Below are 17,284 nucleotides of genomic sequence, written 5' to 3' on the forward strand. Positions count from 1 at the left end.
TTTAAAATGGCGAATGCAGCAAACTGGATGTATTTGACATTGATTCAGCACATTAGTAGTCATTTCATCATTAGATGTGTAAATAACAAAAAGTGGTACTGACAGCATAACATCTATATATACACTGTGATCTAAATGTTATAGCTAAATGTTTACCGACGTACGTGCAGTGATACTATTACACCGCCTATTCGATTGTTATAGACTGTTTCAGCGGCAACAACATAAACAAACATTATGTAACCCAAACTTAACATCCAATGAAACCATCGATATATTGAACATTACAAAATACAAATGAGTGATTATCCACTGAGACCAGCAGGTCAGCTGTCCTTGGTGTCCATGGTTTTATACCCAGAGGAAAGAAGGGTTGACTTCATAAACAAATTAGTAATTTGCCCACAACTGAAGCCTACAATTAAAACAACAATACCTCCATAAAGTCACAATGACAGATGGGGAACCATGTCCCAGCATGTGACTGCCTTTATACCACCTCTTGAGCTTTATTACAGGCTTGTGGAAGGGCCAGGAAAGCTCGCCGCTTTGAAATTCCCACATGACGAGATGTTTTCCATGTAGTGATGGCAGTTAACACACTGCATAACAACCGTCTGGATTTACTGTAAAACCCGGGCCTTGCTTTGACTCACAGCTGGTTTCATTTAAAACAGCCTCACAGAAACCGATGGAAGAGAAGTGAGAAAGCACCCATAAGAAAGAAAAAACAAATCTCATCTGCATCTCACATATTTCTCCTAAAAAGGGAGGCAGAAATCTCACAAATGTCTTCAAGTCTGCAATCAAAATTCTATATTATTGAAGACTCAATTTCTAATCCAATTTACCCCAATCCAGTTTATCTAACCTCTACAATCTATATTCATTTTACACCTCCATACTGTGTTCCAACAGTTCCAGTTTCCGTTTTTATTTCTCCCAAATCATTTTAGGAAAACCATCTGAGGCTAATTTGATTCTTAAATATAATACAACTGAGAACTCCATCAAACAATAAAAGTAACATTTCTCGGGGCAGATCAATGGTTCTCATCTTCTGGGTCACGACCCTAAAATGACTCGCAGATCTGTTCTGACAGGCTCATGGGCGGCAAAAAAGAGCAACGCTTTAACCACCTAGTCATTTCGCAACCCTGACTACTCCGGAATATGAGAATTGACTTCCCATATGTTTTATTGTTTTGTTTTTATGTCGGCACAAATTCATCTGACATGATCGAAGCTTCCAAATTGAGCAAATGCCAACATTTGACAATAACCATGAACAAAACAGCACAGGCCTGAAAAAGACTCTAACATAATTAAAATGAGGATAAACATGGTTTGTTTTGTGCGGTCACTAATTGTCTCCCAAGAGCATGAAAACACTAAAATTCAAGAGACTGCTAGGAAGTTATACAATTATAATGACAGTCATGTTGCATATTGTTCAGTTTGTAGTCAAACGCTGTTTACTTTTCTCTTCGTAAGTAAATCATTGTGTTGTCCTCAAAACTGGTGTTGATCATTGGATGATCGCCTTCTTTGTCGCCAGCCATATTTGAAGGCCCCCACTCACTGTGTGTTCACATAGAGCACGAATGAGGTGTCAAAAACGCGCTATTCGTGAGTAGTTGGACGCTTGAACATTTTGTGTTTACTCGCTTCATTCGCGTCATTCGCTTCATTTGCGTCATTCGCGCTATTCGCGTCATTCGCGCTATTCGCGTCATTCGCGAGTGAAATTCGCTTCACGAAAATGTTTTTACAATTTACCGGATTCTCCGACCTCCTCACTCACTTTCTTCCAAGCAAGATCCTTTTTATTCCTATTTTTATGAACACGTATCATATAGCTCCGGGTGTCCACACACTGAGATGAGCTTGTCCCCCATTTTTTATTTCTGCCTCTGCTCGCTACGTCGTCTACGTCACTACTAGAGCAGGCGCCTGATTGGTTAACACGGCGCGAATTTTCGCCAAAGTTCAGATTTTTCAACTCGCGCTATTCGCGTCATTCGCGCTATTCGCGTCATTCGCGCCGCCTCATTCGCGCTATTCGCGCCATTCCCGCCGCCTCATTCGCAAGCGCGTCTATCGCGTCTTTGCATTGACTTAACATGTAAATCACTCGCGCTTGACGCCTCATTCAAGCTCTATGTCAACACACAGTCACAGTTTAATTCTCATAATAAGAAAATGTTTTTGTAAAACTAAAAGTTTAAATTAAAGGGGTTGCTCACCTACAAATGAAAATGACTTTTATTAACTGGAAATAATAAAAAAGAAAAATAATATCTAAATAAACAAAAATATCTATAATAAATGAATAAATAAACAAAAAAATCTTAATTTGTAGCTTGATTTGACTTTTTTAATCCTTTTAATTCATATTGATGCCCCTGGTTTAAAAACACTAGATGAATGTTTAGCACTTGATTTTAAAGGAATAGTTCACCTGGACTTGCTGGTTAAAAAGCATCATTGAAACATCTGAACCCCAAAGGAATGAGCAGAGGTTGCAGAAACACTCCTAAAAGAAATGCAGTAGTTCAGCTTTAAAATGAATATTCTGTCATTTTTTACACGCCCTCTTGTCATGTCAATCCCGTATGACTGATGAAATGGGGTTCAGATGCTTTTTAACCAGCAAATCCACGTTGGCCTTGACGTGTCTTGAACTAAACCTCTTGCCCTCTCATTGACTTCCCCATAATTACGGTTCCTTGAGAACTGGTGCACGTATGACCTGTGCATGCTCATGATAGATGCATCTGTTTCTCAGCGCGCTGTAATCATTAACACGTGTTTTTACATCATCAGTAACGCCTGTTTTCACAAATGCTCCAAGGGATTTGACCGTGGAGTCTGGATCAGATGTCCAGATTCCATGCAGTGCTCAGGGCGAGCCCACACCTATCCTCACGTGGAGCAAGGTTAGACCAATGGGCTCTTTGCACCACAGCCACCTCCATCCATCCACGGCAGTCCTCCCGGGACTGTCCCGAATATCACTGAAACTGAAATCTGTGGTCCTGATCTGCAGGATGGAGTGCAGATTACTGAGAGTGGGAAATTTCATATCAAACCTGAGGGTTATCTGGAAGTTCAGGACGTGGGGCTCGCCGATGGGGGAAGATATGAGTGTGTAGCTCGTAACTCCATTGGCTTTTCCTCATCCAGCATGGTGCTGACCGTTCAAGGTAAGAAATGAATTGGAAAAATGAATAAAATAAGTACAATACAAGACAATTTCCTGCCTGTCTGAACCTCAGTCTTTACGTTTGAATTGTTTTTATGTTCTTGTGTCTCCAGTACCGCAGGTGAGCAGGGAGGGCGATCCATATGTCTCCACTTCCCTCGAAGAGGCCATTCGAAGCATAAACAGCGCGATAGACTCCACAAGGAGGCAACTCTTTGACGGGTAGGCTTTAAAATATGGCAGGAAAAGCAAATCCCTTTGCTGTGAGTCACAATTCTGTAAGCCATAAGGAATTTACTGGCATCATGGGCTGGTCAATGTGATGTATTCGTCACTCTTCACTGGAAAGGAAGCCTTCGCTCTGAGCTGGATCAGTGTTTTTTTAAAGGAACGGTTCACCCAGAATTGGAAATGTACCCTTATTTTGTCCAAATATGTATGACAAACCAATAACTATATTCTTATTGTTTAAACAAATAAGCGAAAAGAAAAAGTCGTCCAATACATTTTCTCTGTGAAACTGCTTTACCCCTTAACCTCTCGTCGGGTCAATATGACCCCAATCAAAATGGTTCCCTTCATATCAAGTGGAATAAGATTGTGACTTTTCTACATTTCCTATCTATATTCACATGAAAAACAACTGGGCTTGATACGGTTGTTCTGAAGGCATGTAAAACATTTTTTATTAATCTAGTATTTGGGTTCAATATGACCCCAATTGACCCCAATGAAAATCCGTACCTCCAAATCCGAGGCCATGGTCCTCAGTCGGAAAAGGGTGGCTTGCCCACTTCAGGTTGGTGGAGAGTTCCTTCCTCAAGTGGAGGAGTTTAAGTATCTCGGGGTCTTGTTCACGAGTGAGGGAAGGATGGAACGGGAGATTGACAGACGGATCGGTGCAGCTTCTGCAGTAATGCGGTCGATGTACCGGTCCGTCGTGGTGAAGAAAGACCTGAGCCGCAAGGCGAAGCTCTCAATTTACCGGTCAATCTACGTTCCTACTCTCACCTATGGTCATGAGCTTTGGGTCATGACCGAAAGGACAAGATCCCGGATACAGGCGGCTGAAATGAGCTTCCTCCGCAGGGTGGCTGGGCGATCCCTTAGAGATAGGGTGAGAAGCTCGGTCACCCGGGAGGAGCTCGGAGTAGAGCCGCTGCTCCTCCACATCGAGAGGGGTCAGCTGAGGTGGCTTGGGCATCTGTTACGGATGCCTACTGGACGCCTTCCCCGGAAGGTGTTCAGGGCCCGTCCGACCGGGAGGAGACCCCGGGGAAGACCTAGGACACGCTGGTGGGACTATGTCTCCCGGCTGGCCTGGGAACGCCTCGGTGTCCCCCCGGAAGAGCTGGATGAAGTGTCTAGGGTGAGGGATGTCTGGGCATCTCTGCTTAGACTGCTGCCCCCGCGACCCGGCCCCAGATAAGCGGTAGAAAATGGATGGATGGATGGATGGATGACCCCAATTGAAAGTGAATAAGAAATGCGAAATTATTTTACAATTTCATTTATAAAACAAAAAAATTAAATGAATCCGGAAATGCCATGAAATAAATCTGAAAATTTCCATCGACAGATGAAGGCCTGGTACTAGAGCACATATGCAGTGTAGAAAAGACATGTTCACTCGCGCACACACACACTTGTACAAACTGTATATTCTATTCCCTAACTCTACCCTTAAACCTTACCATCAAAGAAAACGATTATTTGGACTATTAAAAATGTATATATTTTTTTACAATTACTTCATCCCTTTTTTCGTATCACTCAGCACAACTTTCAATACACAGATCGGGTATTTACATTTATATATTTATAACCTGATATCAAAAGAAGTCGTACAATTTTAGGAGGTGGCTAACCTACACCTTACCTCATCCCAAACCCTAAAATCACAGCCGCAAAGGATAATTTTGCTAAAAACGCAAGTTTCACGATTTGGCAAAGCAACGATAAATGGCCCCTAGCCCCGCCCCTAAACCTAACGTCACAGGGGGAAAGTCAAATCATACGAATGAGATTGTAGGAAATAGGAATTCACATGAATGAGCCACCTTGTAAAATAGGTATGAATTCCAATCAGATTCCGTTCATATAGACATATGAAGGATGTTGCGTATTAAAATTTCTGACATTGTCACGAATTCTCATGAGACTTTGTTGGTTTAGCTTAAGAGAGATTTGCTTCCAAAACAAATATAGTTTGTATGAAGTCTATCTGAATGATAATGATATCCTCGTCAGGAGAGATTGTAAACGTACTGGGGTCTGACTTGTGTTTCTAAATTACCAAACTGATGTCATATTTCCACAGAAAACAGAGATTTGCTGTTTTAAACTGTATTTAAATACAGTTATAATATTTTGGGGAGGTTGGAAAGATATAAAAGTTTTCTTTTTGATATTATGCAGTCCAAGACAAAACACGGCCATGTGTTTGGCACAAGTGACCCCAGTGTTATACTGTTTTAAATTGGCACCTGCTGTGTTCTCTGAATAATATTGTTTTATCAAGCTTATAATAAAAATTACCTTATTGCTTTATGATTTTAATGTTCTTTTGATTTAGTTTGAATCGACACCAACAATTTTAGAGCTGAAAGGCAGACTGTTAACTTTGGCGAAGAGCTTGCTCTTTGTTTTATCTGCTTCACTCGTATGACCTCAACTAAAATAAATAAGAGTTGACTGTTTGTAGTTAATCACACGTACAAGATAAAATAAGCAAAGTCACATTGTGAGCCTGTTATTTATAGCTGGGTAACATTTAAAAATTTCGTTCAGCATTTACTCACTGTAATGTTATTCCCAACCAGTCATGGCTTTCTTCTGTAGAACACAAAAGAAGATATTTGAAGGATGTTGTTAACCAAACAACATAGGCTTCAATTGTACAGACACAAAATCACAAAGACATTCCTCAAAATATCTTCTTTTGAAGACGAAAGAGTCAAACAACTCGAGGGTGAATAAATGCTGACAGAATGTTTTTTTGGGTGAACTGTCCCTTTTACGGATGTTCAACCATTTGCACGTCATTTGCAGTGATGTTCATGTGTTCTCTACCATGACCTTTGTCAGATCTCCTCGTACCCCCGCCGAGCTGCTGGCTCTGTTTCGTTACCCCCGGGACCCCTACACTGTGGAGCAGGCCCGAGCGGGAGAGATTTTTGAGCAGACGTTACTTCTCATTCAGAGGCATGTCAACCAGGGCCTCATGGTGGACACGAATGGAACCGGTATCTCACGTAACCCCTTTTCATATCATTACTACAAACATTTCTCAAATCATATTATTCTATTCTTACCACTAACATAAAAAAGTAATGCGCTAATACAAATGCCAGCTTGCTTTTATTATTAGTTATTGACATTAGAATGCACAACTGGTTTATGTTGAAGGAAACGTGAAAGGGACTAATGTTCAGCAGACACTATTTGTACTGCCAAGGAGACAACACTGTTATTCTGGTTATGACAACCGCACAGCTTTCAGTGCCACATGATGGCAAAAGGATCCTGTGTGTTTAGACAATCGGGGTGTTTTACCTTCCAGCCAGATTCACTATCAAGGCACTGTTTTCTTGAAAAGAATAGATCATCAATAATAATGACATTTTCTCAAAATTTGCTCATCCATTTTAATATACTGTGTTTCTTGTTTACAATCATCTCTCAGCCTTCCGCTACAATGATCTGGTGTCTCCCCGTTTCCTGGATATGATCGCCAACTTGTCTGGCTGCATGGCCCATCGACGCTTCAACAACTGCTCTGATATCTGCTTCCACCAGAAGTATCGCGCCCACGATGGCACCTGCAACAACCTTCAGCACCCAATGTGGGGCGCATCCCTCACCGCCTTTGAACGCTTGCTTAAGCCTGTCTACGACAACGGTTTCAATCTCCCACGCGGGATCACCGAGAGATTGCACAACGGCTTCCCTCTGCCGCTCCCGCGCCTGGTCTCCACCACAATGATTGGTACGGAGACCATCACCCCGGACGACCGCTATACACATATGCTCATGCAGTGGGGCCAGTTCTTGGACCACGACCTGGATTCCACCGTCGTATCCCTTAGCCAGTCACGTTTCTCTGATGGACAGCTGTGCACTTCTGTGTGCACCAACGACCCTCCTTGCTTTCCCATTATGTTCCCGCCGAACGACCCTCGACAGCGGCGCAGCAGAGCGCGTTGCATGTTCTTTGTGCGGTCCAGTCCGGTTTGCGGCAGCGGAATGACGTCTCTGCTTATGAACTCGGTGTATCCGCGTGAACAGATGAACCAGCTTACTTCCTACATTGACGCTTCCAACGTATACGGTAGCTCACAGCACGAGGCGGAAGAGGTCCGGGACGTGGCCAGCCACAGGGGAATGTTACGTCAGGGTATTGTCCAACGTACCGGTAAGCCGTTGTTGCCGTTCGCCACCGGGCCACCAACTGAGTGCATGAGGGATGAAAACGAAAGCCCCATCCCTTGCTTCCTAGCTGGCGATCACCGTGCCAATGAGCAGCTTGGGTTGACAGCCATGCACACGGTTTGGTTCCGCGAGCATAATCGCATTGCTAGCGAGTTGCTACGTCTCAACCCTCACTGGGACGGGGACACCATTTACCACGAGGCCAGGAAGATCGTTGGGGCTGAGATGCAACACATCACCTACAGCCACTGGCTCCCTAAAATCCTCGGCGAAGCTGGAATGAGACACATGGGAGATTATAACGGCTACAATCCGAACATTAACGCCGGGATCCTCAACGCTTTCGCCACCGCCGCCTTCCGTTTCGGCCACACACTCATTAATCCCATTCTGTACCGTCTAGACGAGAACTTCCAGCCGATCCAGCAGGGACACATCTCACTGCATAAAGCTTTCTTCTCGCCTTTCCGCATTGTGAACGAGGGAGGCATCGATCCGCTGCTTCGCGGCCTGTTCGGAGTAGCGGGGAAAATGCGTGTGTCCACGCAGCTGCTGAATACGGAGCTCACGGAACGTCTTTTCTCAATGGCACATGCTGTGGCGCTCGACCTTGCCGCCATGAACATTCAAAGGGGGCGTGATCATGGCATCCCGTCGTACAATGACTACCGGTTGTTCTGCAACCTCACTTCCGCTCAGACGTTTGAGGATCTGAGGAATGAGATTCAGAACCCCAGCGTACGTGAAAAGCTTCAAAGGTTAGTCAAGATAGTTGTTAAACATGTAATAATACACTAATTCCACACTTTCTTGGGTATAATGGTATGTTACTCTCGCAGACTGTACGGCACGCCCCTGAATATCGATCTGTTTCCTGCTCTGATGGCTGAAGATCTAGTGCCGGGCAGCAGACTCGGTCCAACTCTTATGTGTTTACTGGCCACCCAGTTTAAACGGCTGAGAGATGGTGACCGGTGAGACTTCTGGCTTCCATCTATATTCAATGTGCTTAATGTGTATCAAAGAAATATCAGACGAGCAACGGTGCTTAATAGTCCTCTTCACACATACAGAGTTTTACTGTATTTTTTACAGTATTTTCTTAGTTCACAGACCGTTTGTTGGTAAATCTGCTCAGACACTATTTTCTATTAGTAAAGATTTGCGAACATGTAAATTAAGCTATATGAGTTTTCAAGAAAGCTCAATTAGCCATTTCCTAGTATATTTTTTCCTAAAAGTAGTTTTTATATGCATTCTTGATTTGTTACAAGAAGCTTCACGTCAAGCTTTACATGTCCAGCTTAATTTAGAGTTAATTTACTATATCTTTCATTTATTTTGTAGTTTAGTAATATTTTGAATTCTCTTTTATTTTTATGTATTTATGTAGTTACATGTTTAACATTTTGTTTAATATTTAACCCATTTTGCTCTGTACTTTTATTGGAATTCTGTTGTTAAATCATTTAAAAAATATTATTAGAATAATTACTTTTGGGTTTAAATGTATTTTGCTTTACTTAGATTTAATGTAGGAATTCACTTGTATTTATTTTTAGCTGATTTTTTACTTATTTTCAGTTAAAGTCCCCCGGTGGTCGATCATTTTATCCCTTAAGACGAATCTTTGACCATCGAAATTAGAAAATATTGAGAAAATATTTTCTTAAAATAACTTGAATGTACTGTTGCTCTACACCTCAGCTTCATGAAGTATACGCAGATATGTAAATATGCAAATTAGCCGCATCGCATCTCAATCACTCTTTGCAGTTCAAGACGCTGTTAAAGCTGAAAGCGTAACTGAGAGCTGACACTGCAGTTCAGAGATCTATTGAGCCCAAATCTATGCGCCATCTTGGCATATTTATCCCTCAAATTGCTGATCCACAGGGGTCAAATGACTTGATGTGATTGGTTACTGGTTTATGTCGTCATTAACCGGAGCAGTTTCCAACTGCATTTTTTAAACTGTCTTTGGTTAACTGCAGTTGAAGAAAATACTTAGCAATGGTTTAAAATTATACATTTGCACATGTTCTGACTTAAAGTCCCCTTGAACTGGAAGTTGTGATCATTTTTACTTCCGTATTTTGACGCATATCCGAGTGAAATTGAATTTCAAATGAGAAAAATTGTGTCTGTGGCTTTTGTCTTTCTCTACGATTTGATTGGATGTATAAAAACAGCCGTTGCATTTTGAAATGGAACTGTTAGCAGGCTGAAAGTTGAAGCCGTCTAACACACTGTAGTTTGTTACTGGGCACATGAAAGTATATATTTTTATGTTTAAAAACGTATCTTTTCATGTTCGTGTAGGTTTTGGTATGAGAACCCAGGCGTCTTCAATCCAGCACAGTTGACTCAGTTGAAGCAGACGTCTCTCGCCCGAGTGCTGTGTGACAATAGTGACAACATCACCCGCATCCAGTCGGATGTTTTCAGTGTGGCAGACTTCCCTCACGGCTATGGAAGCTGTGATGACTTGCCCAAGATTGACCTGCGGATGTGGCAGGACTGCTGTGAAGGTACAGGACACTGTTATGACCGTACTTTTAACTGCTCTCTTGTTCTCCTCTCGCCGGCTCAACCGACCAGGACATGATGAAGTATATAATAGACCTGTTTGAACCGTTGACCTTGTTGATGTTTCTGTAGCTCATTTGGTAGAGTATTGCGTTAGCAGCACAGGCGTCTGACACATACGTGCAATGTGACGGTTCCGTACAATCACCCTTATTTATTTTTTGTTTAAGTCTAGTTATCACATTATTTACTGGGATTTCAATGTTGCCCTTGATTTCTATCTTGTCCTCGGCATTGACACGCAGCAGTCTGAGCTTGTCTGCACTGCTTTGTTCAGACTTGCCTCACATCACACATTATATCATCTGACTAGTCAACACTATGGACTCATTGACTGCAAGCCGCATTCTGAAAACACTGTTCTGGAGGATCACCTAAAAGTTTTTCTGGATGATAAGTGTGTAATAAGGATGATACGTTTTTCAAACAAAAAGGTGAATAGGAAGGATACACGAGGCTGTCCCTTTGGGGCGAGGGGATTTCAAGTCAGTGTCGTGCTTATGTGGTAATGTGCTTTCTAAAAAAACTGAAGGATGTTTCTTAAATCCGTGTAAACTTGTATTACTTTTTTTGTGTGTGTAATGTCGGTGTTGAATTTTTTGCCTCTGCAGACTGCCGCACTAAAGGTCAGTTCAATGCCTTGTCATTCCACTTTAGAGGTCGTAGGTCAGCGGACAACAGCTATGCTGAAGAGAGACCTGACGGTAACATCACTAATATCCACAGGTACAACTCACATTCTCTATTTTTTTGTCTGCAGAAATATGATGGGAAACGCTTTCTCCTAAAGTCCCAAACAAGTAAATGATATAAGTACTTTATGATGATATAGGAGCAATGACAGAATATGTATATAACAAATATGTGTGCTGTGCTAAAAACATACTGTATATACACCTCGATGAGCATGAGGATGAGTAAATTGTTAGGGAATATTCATTTTGGGGTAAAGTGTTCCTTTAAGGTAAATCACATAAATAATAAATACCAAGAGATGTATTCAATGACAGCTTTTAAACTTTGTCATTTTTGTTTTTTAGCACGTTGGAAGAGGCTCAAGTTACAGTAAACACAAGTGTATCCGCACAGTCAAGCACTGAACCTTCAATAAAGGATTTCCAGGACTTTGTAACAGACATGCAGAAAACTATCACAAGTTTACGAAAGCAGGTTTGGGACTCCTATGTTTTAAAATCCCATACTACACAAAATACAACAGTAGAAATGACAAGCATTTACAGTATACACAGTGTTCCAAGTCACAGATGTCTGTGAACAACATTTGGAAGGGCAATTGATCGAGATAGTTTTACTGTTCAGCTTAACCGGCCAATGATCAAACTTTCCAAATGCTTCCTTGATTAAAATCACATGTGAAAATATATCCGCCCTGTTTCATATCGGATCAAATCTTTCCACGAAATAAAAATATGAATCCACAGTAAACAAGCAGTTAGAAAATTACAGTTCTATACTCTGTGTGTAAAAGGTACGTAACTGCTTGTTAACGGTGGATAACGGAGTACACCATTTTTACCTTGAATGACTGCAACCAGACACTCCTCTTGACCGATTATCATTTTTAAAATTCCTGATGAAATTCCAGCATGCAGCATTCCAGGAATTTGTAGGGAAAAAATGTACGTATGGAGTATTGAACAGTTTGGAATTGTAGGAGATATTGAAGATATTTCATGATTCTCATGAATTCGATACAATACACCAGTGGTCTCCAACGTGGTGCCCGTGGGCACCTGGTAGCCCGCATGAACTTTGTAAGGTGCCCGCTAAACACAGGGCTCACCAATAATGCTAAAGGCAGTTGACAAATCTGTGACTATACCGATCAGCCAAGTGCTACATCGTCATGAAAGGTTATTATTAGCAAGTGTTATAAGCTTTAATATCTGAAAGAAAACTGAATTTGGTTCTGTGAGCGTAAAAATAAGGCATCACATTAAAGTTTGAATGTATGTTATCAACAAGTAGCCCTCTAGAGGATTTTAGATATTTTGGTAGCCCTCGCTTACAAAAAGGTTGGAGACTCCTGCAATACACTATACTGGATTCATGATACAAAAGTTCCACAATATTTTGAACAAGTTTAAATACTATATTTATTTACAAAATCCTCAACATTTTTAATATTCAATATTCCCCTAAATTTCAAACAAAAGTATTGTTTCTGTTTTTAATTAATTTGCAGAAAATGAAAACTTGAAATACTACTAGTTCACTTTTAAGCAATATGGCAGTAATGTATTTAGGACAATTAAAAAAATACAGTTCACTGCCGTCAAAAATGATAGCATTTAGATTGGTGGTATGGTTCTGTTCTCCATGCAGCCAGCATGAATAAGAGCAGGGAGCGCAGAGATAACCCCCCTCAAGGTAAACAGAACAGAACAAGCAGATGTCATTAGTTCTTAAAGACAAAAGTTGAGACTTATGACAAGGAATAACAGAAGTCAAGTCGCGATTGTAAATGTGAAGTGGAGCTGGGGATGGAGGAGGGTAATATGCTCCTGAGCAACGCGATATGCTGCTATAAACTGAATGAAATTTAAAACGGAAGCCGTGATCGCGTCATACTTCTATAGGTAGAGGAGGATCAGCTGATGCAAGCTTCTCATTGCAGCTTTAACAGAATAAAGAAAAACCCTGAGAAAATCTCCTTAAAGCAGTAATAGCGCAGATGAAAAAATACAACTTTATTCATGTTGACATGTCTGTGTTTCAACTAAACCAATCTGCTTGTTAAGTCGTGGCAAGCGGATCTGATTAAACAGACTCATATTTAAAAAAAAACAATAATTCAAAAATTAAATCTACAAGTTGTCTACACAACACGTCTTGAGCCTGGTCCAGAAATCATATTTTAACGTTACACAATAGGAACTATGTGTGTCTTTGATGTCGATTCAGGAAACAGAGCATTAGCTGAGGAAAGGTTACATTAGGGGCCTTTGAAGGGACCACCATGTGGGACAGCTTGTCTAAACATTAGATCAGATAACAGCACGTGTTTCAAGAGTTCTAGAATAAACCCATTTAAGCAAATTCACATCTGAAAGGAGCACCAACTTGAAATGATCCATTGGACCTTTAACCCACTTGACCCTTCTACGGTCTGTCAATTGAAGACTCGGGCAATCATTTTAATGTTTCCCTGTTTGTCTCTGCTGGATCTGACAGATTAAAAGACTTGAAGGCCGTCTGAGCAAGACCGGCTGCACTGATGATGAGGGAAGAGAACGAGAAAATGGAAAGAGCTGGAAGAAGGATCACTGCACCGTGTGTCAGTGTAAAGTAAGTTCACTGTGAAACCAAAACTTGAAACGTTTTGTGAATTCAAGAAAAAGTGATACATCGCATCTTCGTTTCTGTCAGGAGGCTCAGGTGACGTGTTTCGTGGAGAAGTGCCCACGGGTGGCATGCGTGAATCCCGTGACACCCAAAGGCTCGTGCTGCCCCTTGTGTCTGCATGACCAGCATCACGTAAAACCTCAGGACGCGTGACAGACGTGACCTTGAGCTTTTTAGTCATCTTTCAGGGTTTTTTTATATTGTTTATGTAATGGTATTTTATATATCCCCCACAACTAGACACACTTTAAACTGCCTGTAAGTATTTGAATGGACAGATGGATGATTGTGGGACCGTGTCTCCCTCCCTCAGGTCCACCGGCCTAAGATGACACCCAGAGTCCATCTCTGGACCTGTTGTCTTTCAGAAGCATTCTCAGATGGGAGATGCTGAAGAACTGGTGCTATTTTACTCCGTTTTTGTTTTGTGCATTTTATTGTTTCGCAATATACAATGCATCGTATATACACTCATTATGTGCTTTTGAAAGCCACATTTGAGGGAAAGCCGATTCGTAGTTACTCGAAAGAATTGTAAACTGTTATTCCTGCGCTAAGGGTTAATGATGCCTGGTATCATATTCAGAATTTCCCACTTTGTATCTTTACGTGAATAATAATGTGAAAAATATGTGCGATGGGGAAAAAACGCTACTGATCACCAAATGTTTGCTTCCCTTGGCTTTTCCGTTGCGGGTTCCGGAGACTCGGGCGCCTGTTTGCTTTTCTGAACGATGGATGTTTTGGGTTTGGGATCTTTATTTCATCATCTGAGGTAGAAGGTTTGGGAAGAGCTCTGCAGACACGTGACGTTACTGTACGTTCCTCATCTACCAGCACAGTATTTATATCGGCATGTTCTGAATGAAGGTCCAGATGTTTCCCCCAGTGTACATCTAAAGGATGTAAACAATTGTGCCTCGTCACAATACATCACTTAAAGCGTACACAATTCTTCATACTCTTTCATCCAGACTCGCTTTGTATTTACATCCGCTCGATTGTACGAAAAACATGCTGTGCTTTTGCGTCTTACTGAAATGAAAGCCATATGAAAGAGATGCGGGGGCTGTGATGACGAAAGAAGCCCCTCCTCTCTAGACTACTGCCCCTTTCGAAACACTGCCTTGCATTCTGGTTAAACATCAGAAGCGTGTTAGACGTCAGATAACCAGAATCGCGGTTTGGTTTGTGTGCTTATGGTCAATGAATGTTTTGTTATACTCATCTGAGCAGCCATAGCTCATTATTCATGTCTCCTTTGCAACATTGGGGTTGTGTCCATGTCAGGGTTTTATTACTTCCTTCCCTCCTTGAGGATCTTACGACCCCCCCAAATCAAACTGTGCCCACCTGCCATGGAATGCACTGCCCACCAGGACTGAACACGCTCGAATGGTCAACGTGATTCTTATATTTTGTATTTTTGCCAAAGACTGTTTGCACTGTAATGTATGCATTTTGACAATAATAAAATGACCACATAACAAACGACAACTGTTTTATTTTCAGAAGTAATGTACGCCCCATCGTGCTCAGTCGGCATTGCTTCATACCTGAGGAAGGGGTTTGAGTTTCTGCAGCAGTTTCATGGCACCGTCATGTATGTAAGATGATATGAACAATAACTTGGACGTATCTGTGACCTATCATCTTGGTATTTCTATTTAGCAGTGAGGTATGCACTAAACAATGATCAAACACATGATCTTGTGCCACTCAACAGGTCATACGAAAATTAATCGGACACTTTTACGATAATAATATCCATGTATTTGGAAAATACACAAAATGAACTTTTGTTCAGGATTTGAACTTTTTTTAAATGTTAAATGTACTGTATCCATTATGCCACTGGACTGTCATGTCACAAGGATGTCAGAGGCACGTGAAGAATAGTCACCATGCGAAAGTAGCTTTGAAAAGTAATGACACCCTAAATGATGTGCCTTTCATTGTGTATATTTTGTAGAAAACACAAATCCATCTGCGTTATTTTATAAATTTACTCCCCTTACAGCCAAGAAGATGATTCATATGATCATTTTCGTCTAGCATTGTGTAAAGATCACATGAGCTGAATTTTTTGAGAATCAGAAAGGAGTGAGAAAATGACACTTTTCATCTGTCAATAACCTAACAATAAATTTACCAAATTGCCTTCTGACCAGTAGGTGGTGATAGATCATCCAACTCCATCCAGTGTCATGAGGATCCGATATTTTGTATAGTAACTTATTTAGTCAAATAAAACATTATGGGACCCCTGATACCTTGACATGACATTCAACAGTCAAATTTGGTGAAAATTTGTAGCGTTTTTTTTTGACACAATCCAAAATACATAAGGGGCTTCTCTCCCCCCAGACATGACTTCTAAAAACATGGAGACGTGTTTCTATATCTAATCATTCCAGGAATCCCCTGTTGCATCATGCATGAAGCAGAATAACGACTGTGTTAATCTTCAATTCATAAATGATTTCCACTTCCAAATCCATTTGTATGCTTTTAGGACGCTTGGAATATACGACATGAGTCACGTGGAGTTGAAACACATCATGTTTGTAAAGCTTGAAAAGAGGCGGATCACAATCCACTGCCGCTGAAAACAGATAATATTTGGTTCCATAACAACAAATATGGTAAAGTCAACACAGTCTGAATCAGATGCAGCGTGTGAACGCCTGCTAGTCTCTCCAGACAGGCTTATACATACCAATGCACTTATACGAGTAAAAGCCAATGACCGCATTGAGGACAAGGAAACTCTTTGTTTGAACACAAGTTAAACCAGTAGTGTTGGGGTGGATAGAGACCTTTGTAGCAAATTGCAACATCCCCACTAGATGCTGCTAAAATCACAAATTGCCCCTTTAAATCCACAACATTTGATTAGCAAGACTGAATGTCATGCCAAATACACAGAAGCATATCAAAAAGCAGATGTTCAAGTACATGCATCCAATAAAAAGGGATACACTTTAACACGATTTGTTACATGAGTGACCCCTTAGCAGATTTTCTCAACATAATCATGACAAAAACCCTGAGCGTCAACTGTCCATGTCAGACTTGTTTTATACAGTTTACATGCTTAAAGTGGGCATGACATTAAAAATGATCATTCGAACTGTTTTACACAGTGGGGAAGTGTTTATTATCAATGACTCGTCCGTGCACATCATTTATTTTTAATTCACTTGCACTTGTAATAGTCTATCAAAAACGTTAAGCTCCTCCCACTCTCGAAACGACCTCTTCGCTCGGATCGTGAACTGGCGTTCAAATGTTTCACCTTCGCTTTTCAGAAGTCGTTGCGCTCGGGTTATAAGTCACGATATGGTAAAAATGAGAATCGCTACTTCCGTTTCATACCGACTTGCCTCTCATATTGCTTCATCCCTTACAGGCATCTTCTGCGGAGACGCATGTATGGAAGTATAAACCAAAAGACAATAAATAAGGTCACCTCTTCCTCAACACTGCTGATCATCTCAATCTAAGTCTACTACACAAGAAAAAGCGAATAAACATCCTCGAAACTCTGGACATCGTACAGTTAGTCTACAATGTGTGTTGTCCTAAGAAATCTATCAGCCAGATTCAGTGTGTTGAATCGCACAACTGCTTTAGAACGTTCTGACATAGAGGAGACTATCTCGCTGCTAGCAAACAAAGACTCCCCTAAAA

At 41.2% G+C, this 17,284-nt stretch overlaps 1 protein-coding gene across 3 annotated transcripts in view; it reads left to right on the forward strand.

The window, feature by feature from the left end:
• pxdn (peroxidasin) overlaps window positions 1–15,084 on the forward strand; it is a 52,491-nt gene extending 37,407 nt beyond the window's left edge. For 2 of the 3 annotated variants that reach the window (XM_079459065.1, XM_079459067.1), the window contains 11 exons: window positions 2,827–2,939; window positions 3,050–3,206; window positions 3,319–3,427; window positions 6,293–6,459; window positions 6,891–8,394; window positions 8,476–8,610; window positions 9,959–10,167; window positions 10,837–10,951; window positions 11,266–11,395; window positions 13,421–13,534; window positions 13,616–15,084. In XM_079459065.1, coding sequence (XP_079315191.1) covers window positions 2,827–2,939; window positions 3,050–3,206; window positions 3,319–3,427; window positions 6,293–6,459; window positions 6,891–8,394; window positions 8,476–8,610; window positions 9,959–10,167; window positions 10,837–10,951; window positions 11,266–11,395; window positions 13,421–13,534; window positions 13,616–13,744 — 2,882 coding nt within the window. In that variant the 3' untranslated portion in view covers window positions 13,745–15,084. The remainder of the gene's footprint in view (window positions 1–2,826; window positions 2,940–3,049; window positions 3,207–3,318; window positions 3,428–6,292; window positions 6,460–6,890; window positions 8,395–8,475; window positions 8,611–9,958; window positions 10,168–10,836; window positions 10,952–11,265; window positions 11,396–13,420; window positions 13,535–13,615) is intronic. The other variant, XM_079459066.1, reaches the window with a different exon arrangement.
• The last annotated feature ends 2,200 nt before the right edge of the window (window positions 15,085–17,284 follow it).

The sequence above is a fragment of the Barbatula barbatula genome (assembly GCF_947034865.1).
Source record: "Barbatula barbatula genome assembly, chromosome: 6".
Lineage (NCBI taxonomy): Eukaryota > Metazoa > Chordata > Actinopteri > Cypriniformes > Nemacheilidae > Barbatula > Barbatula barbatula.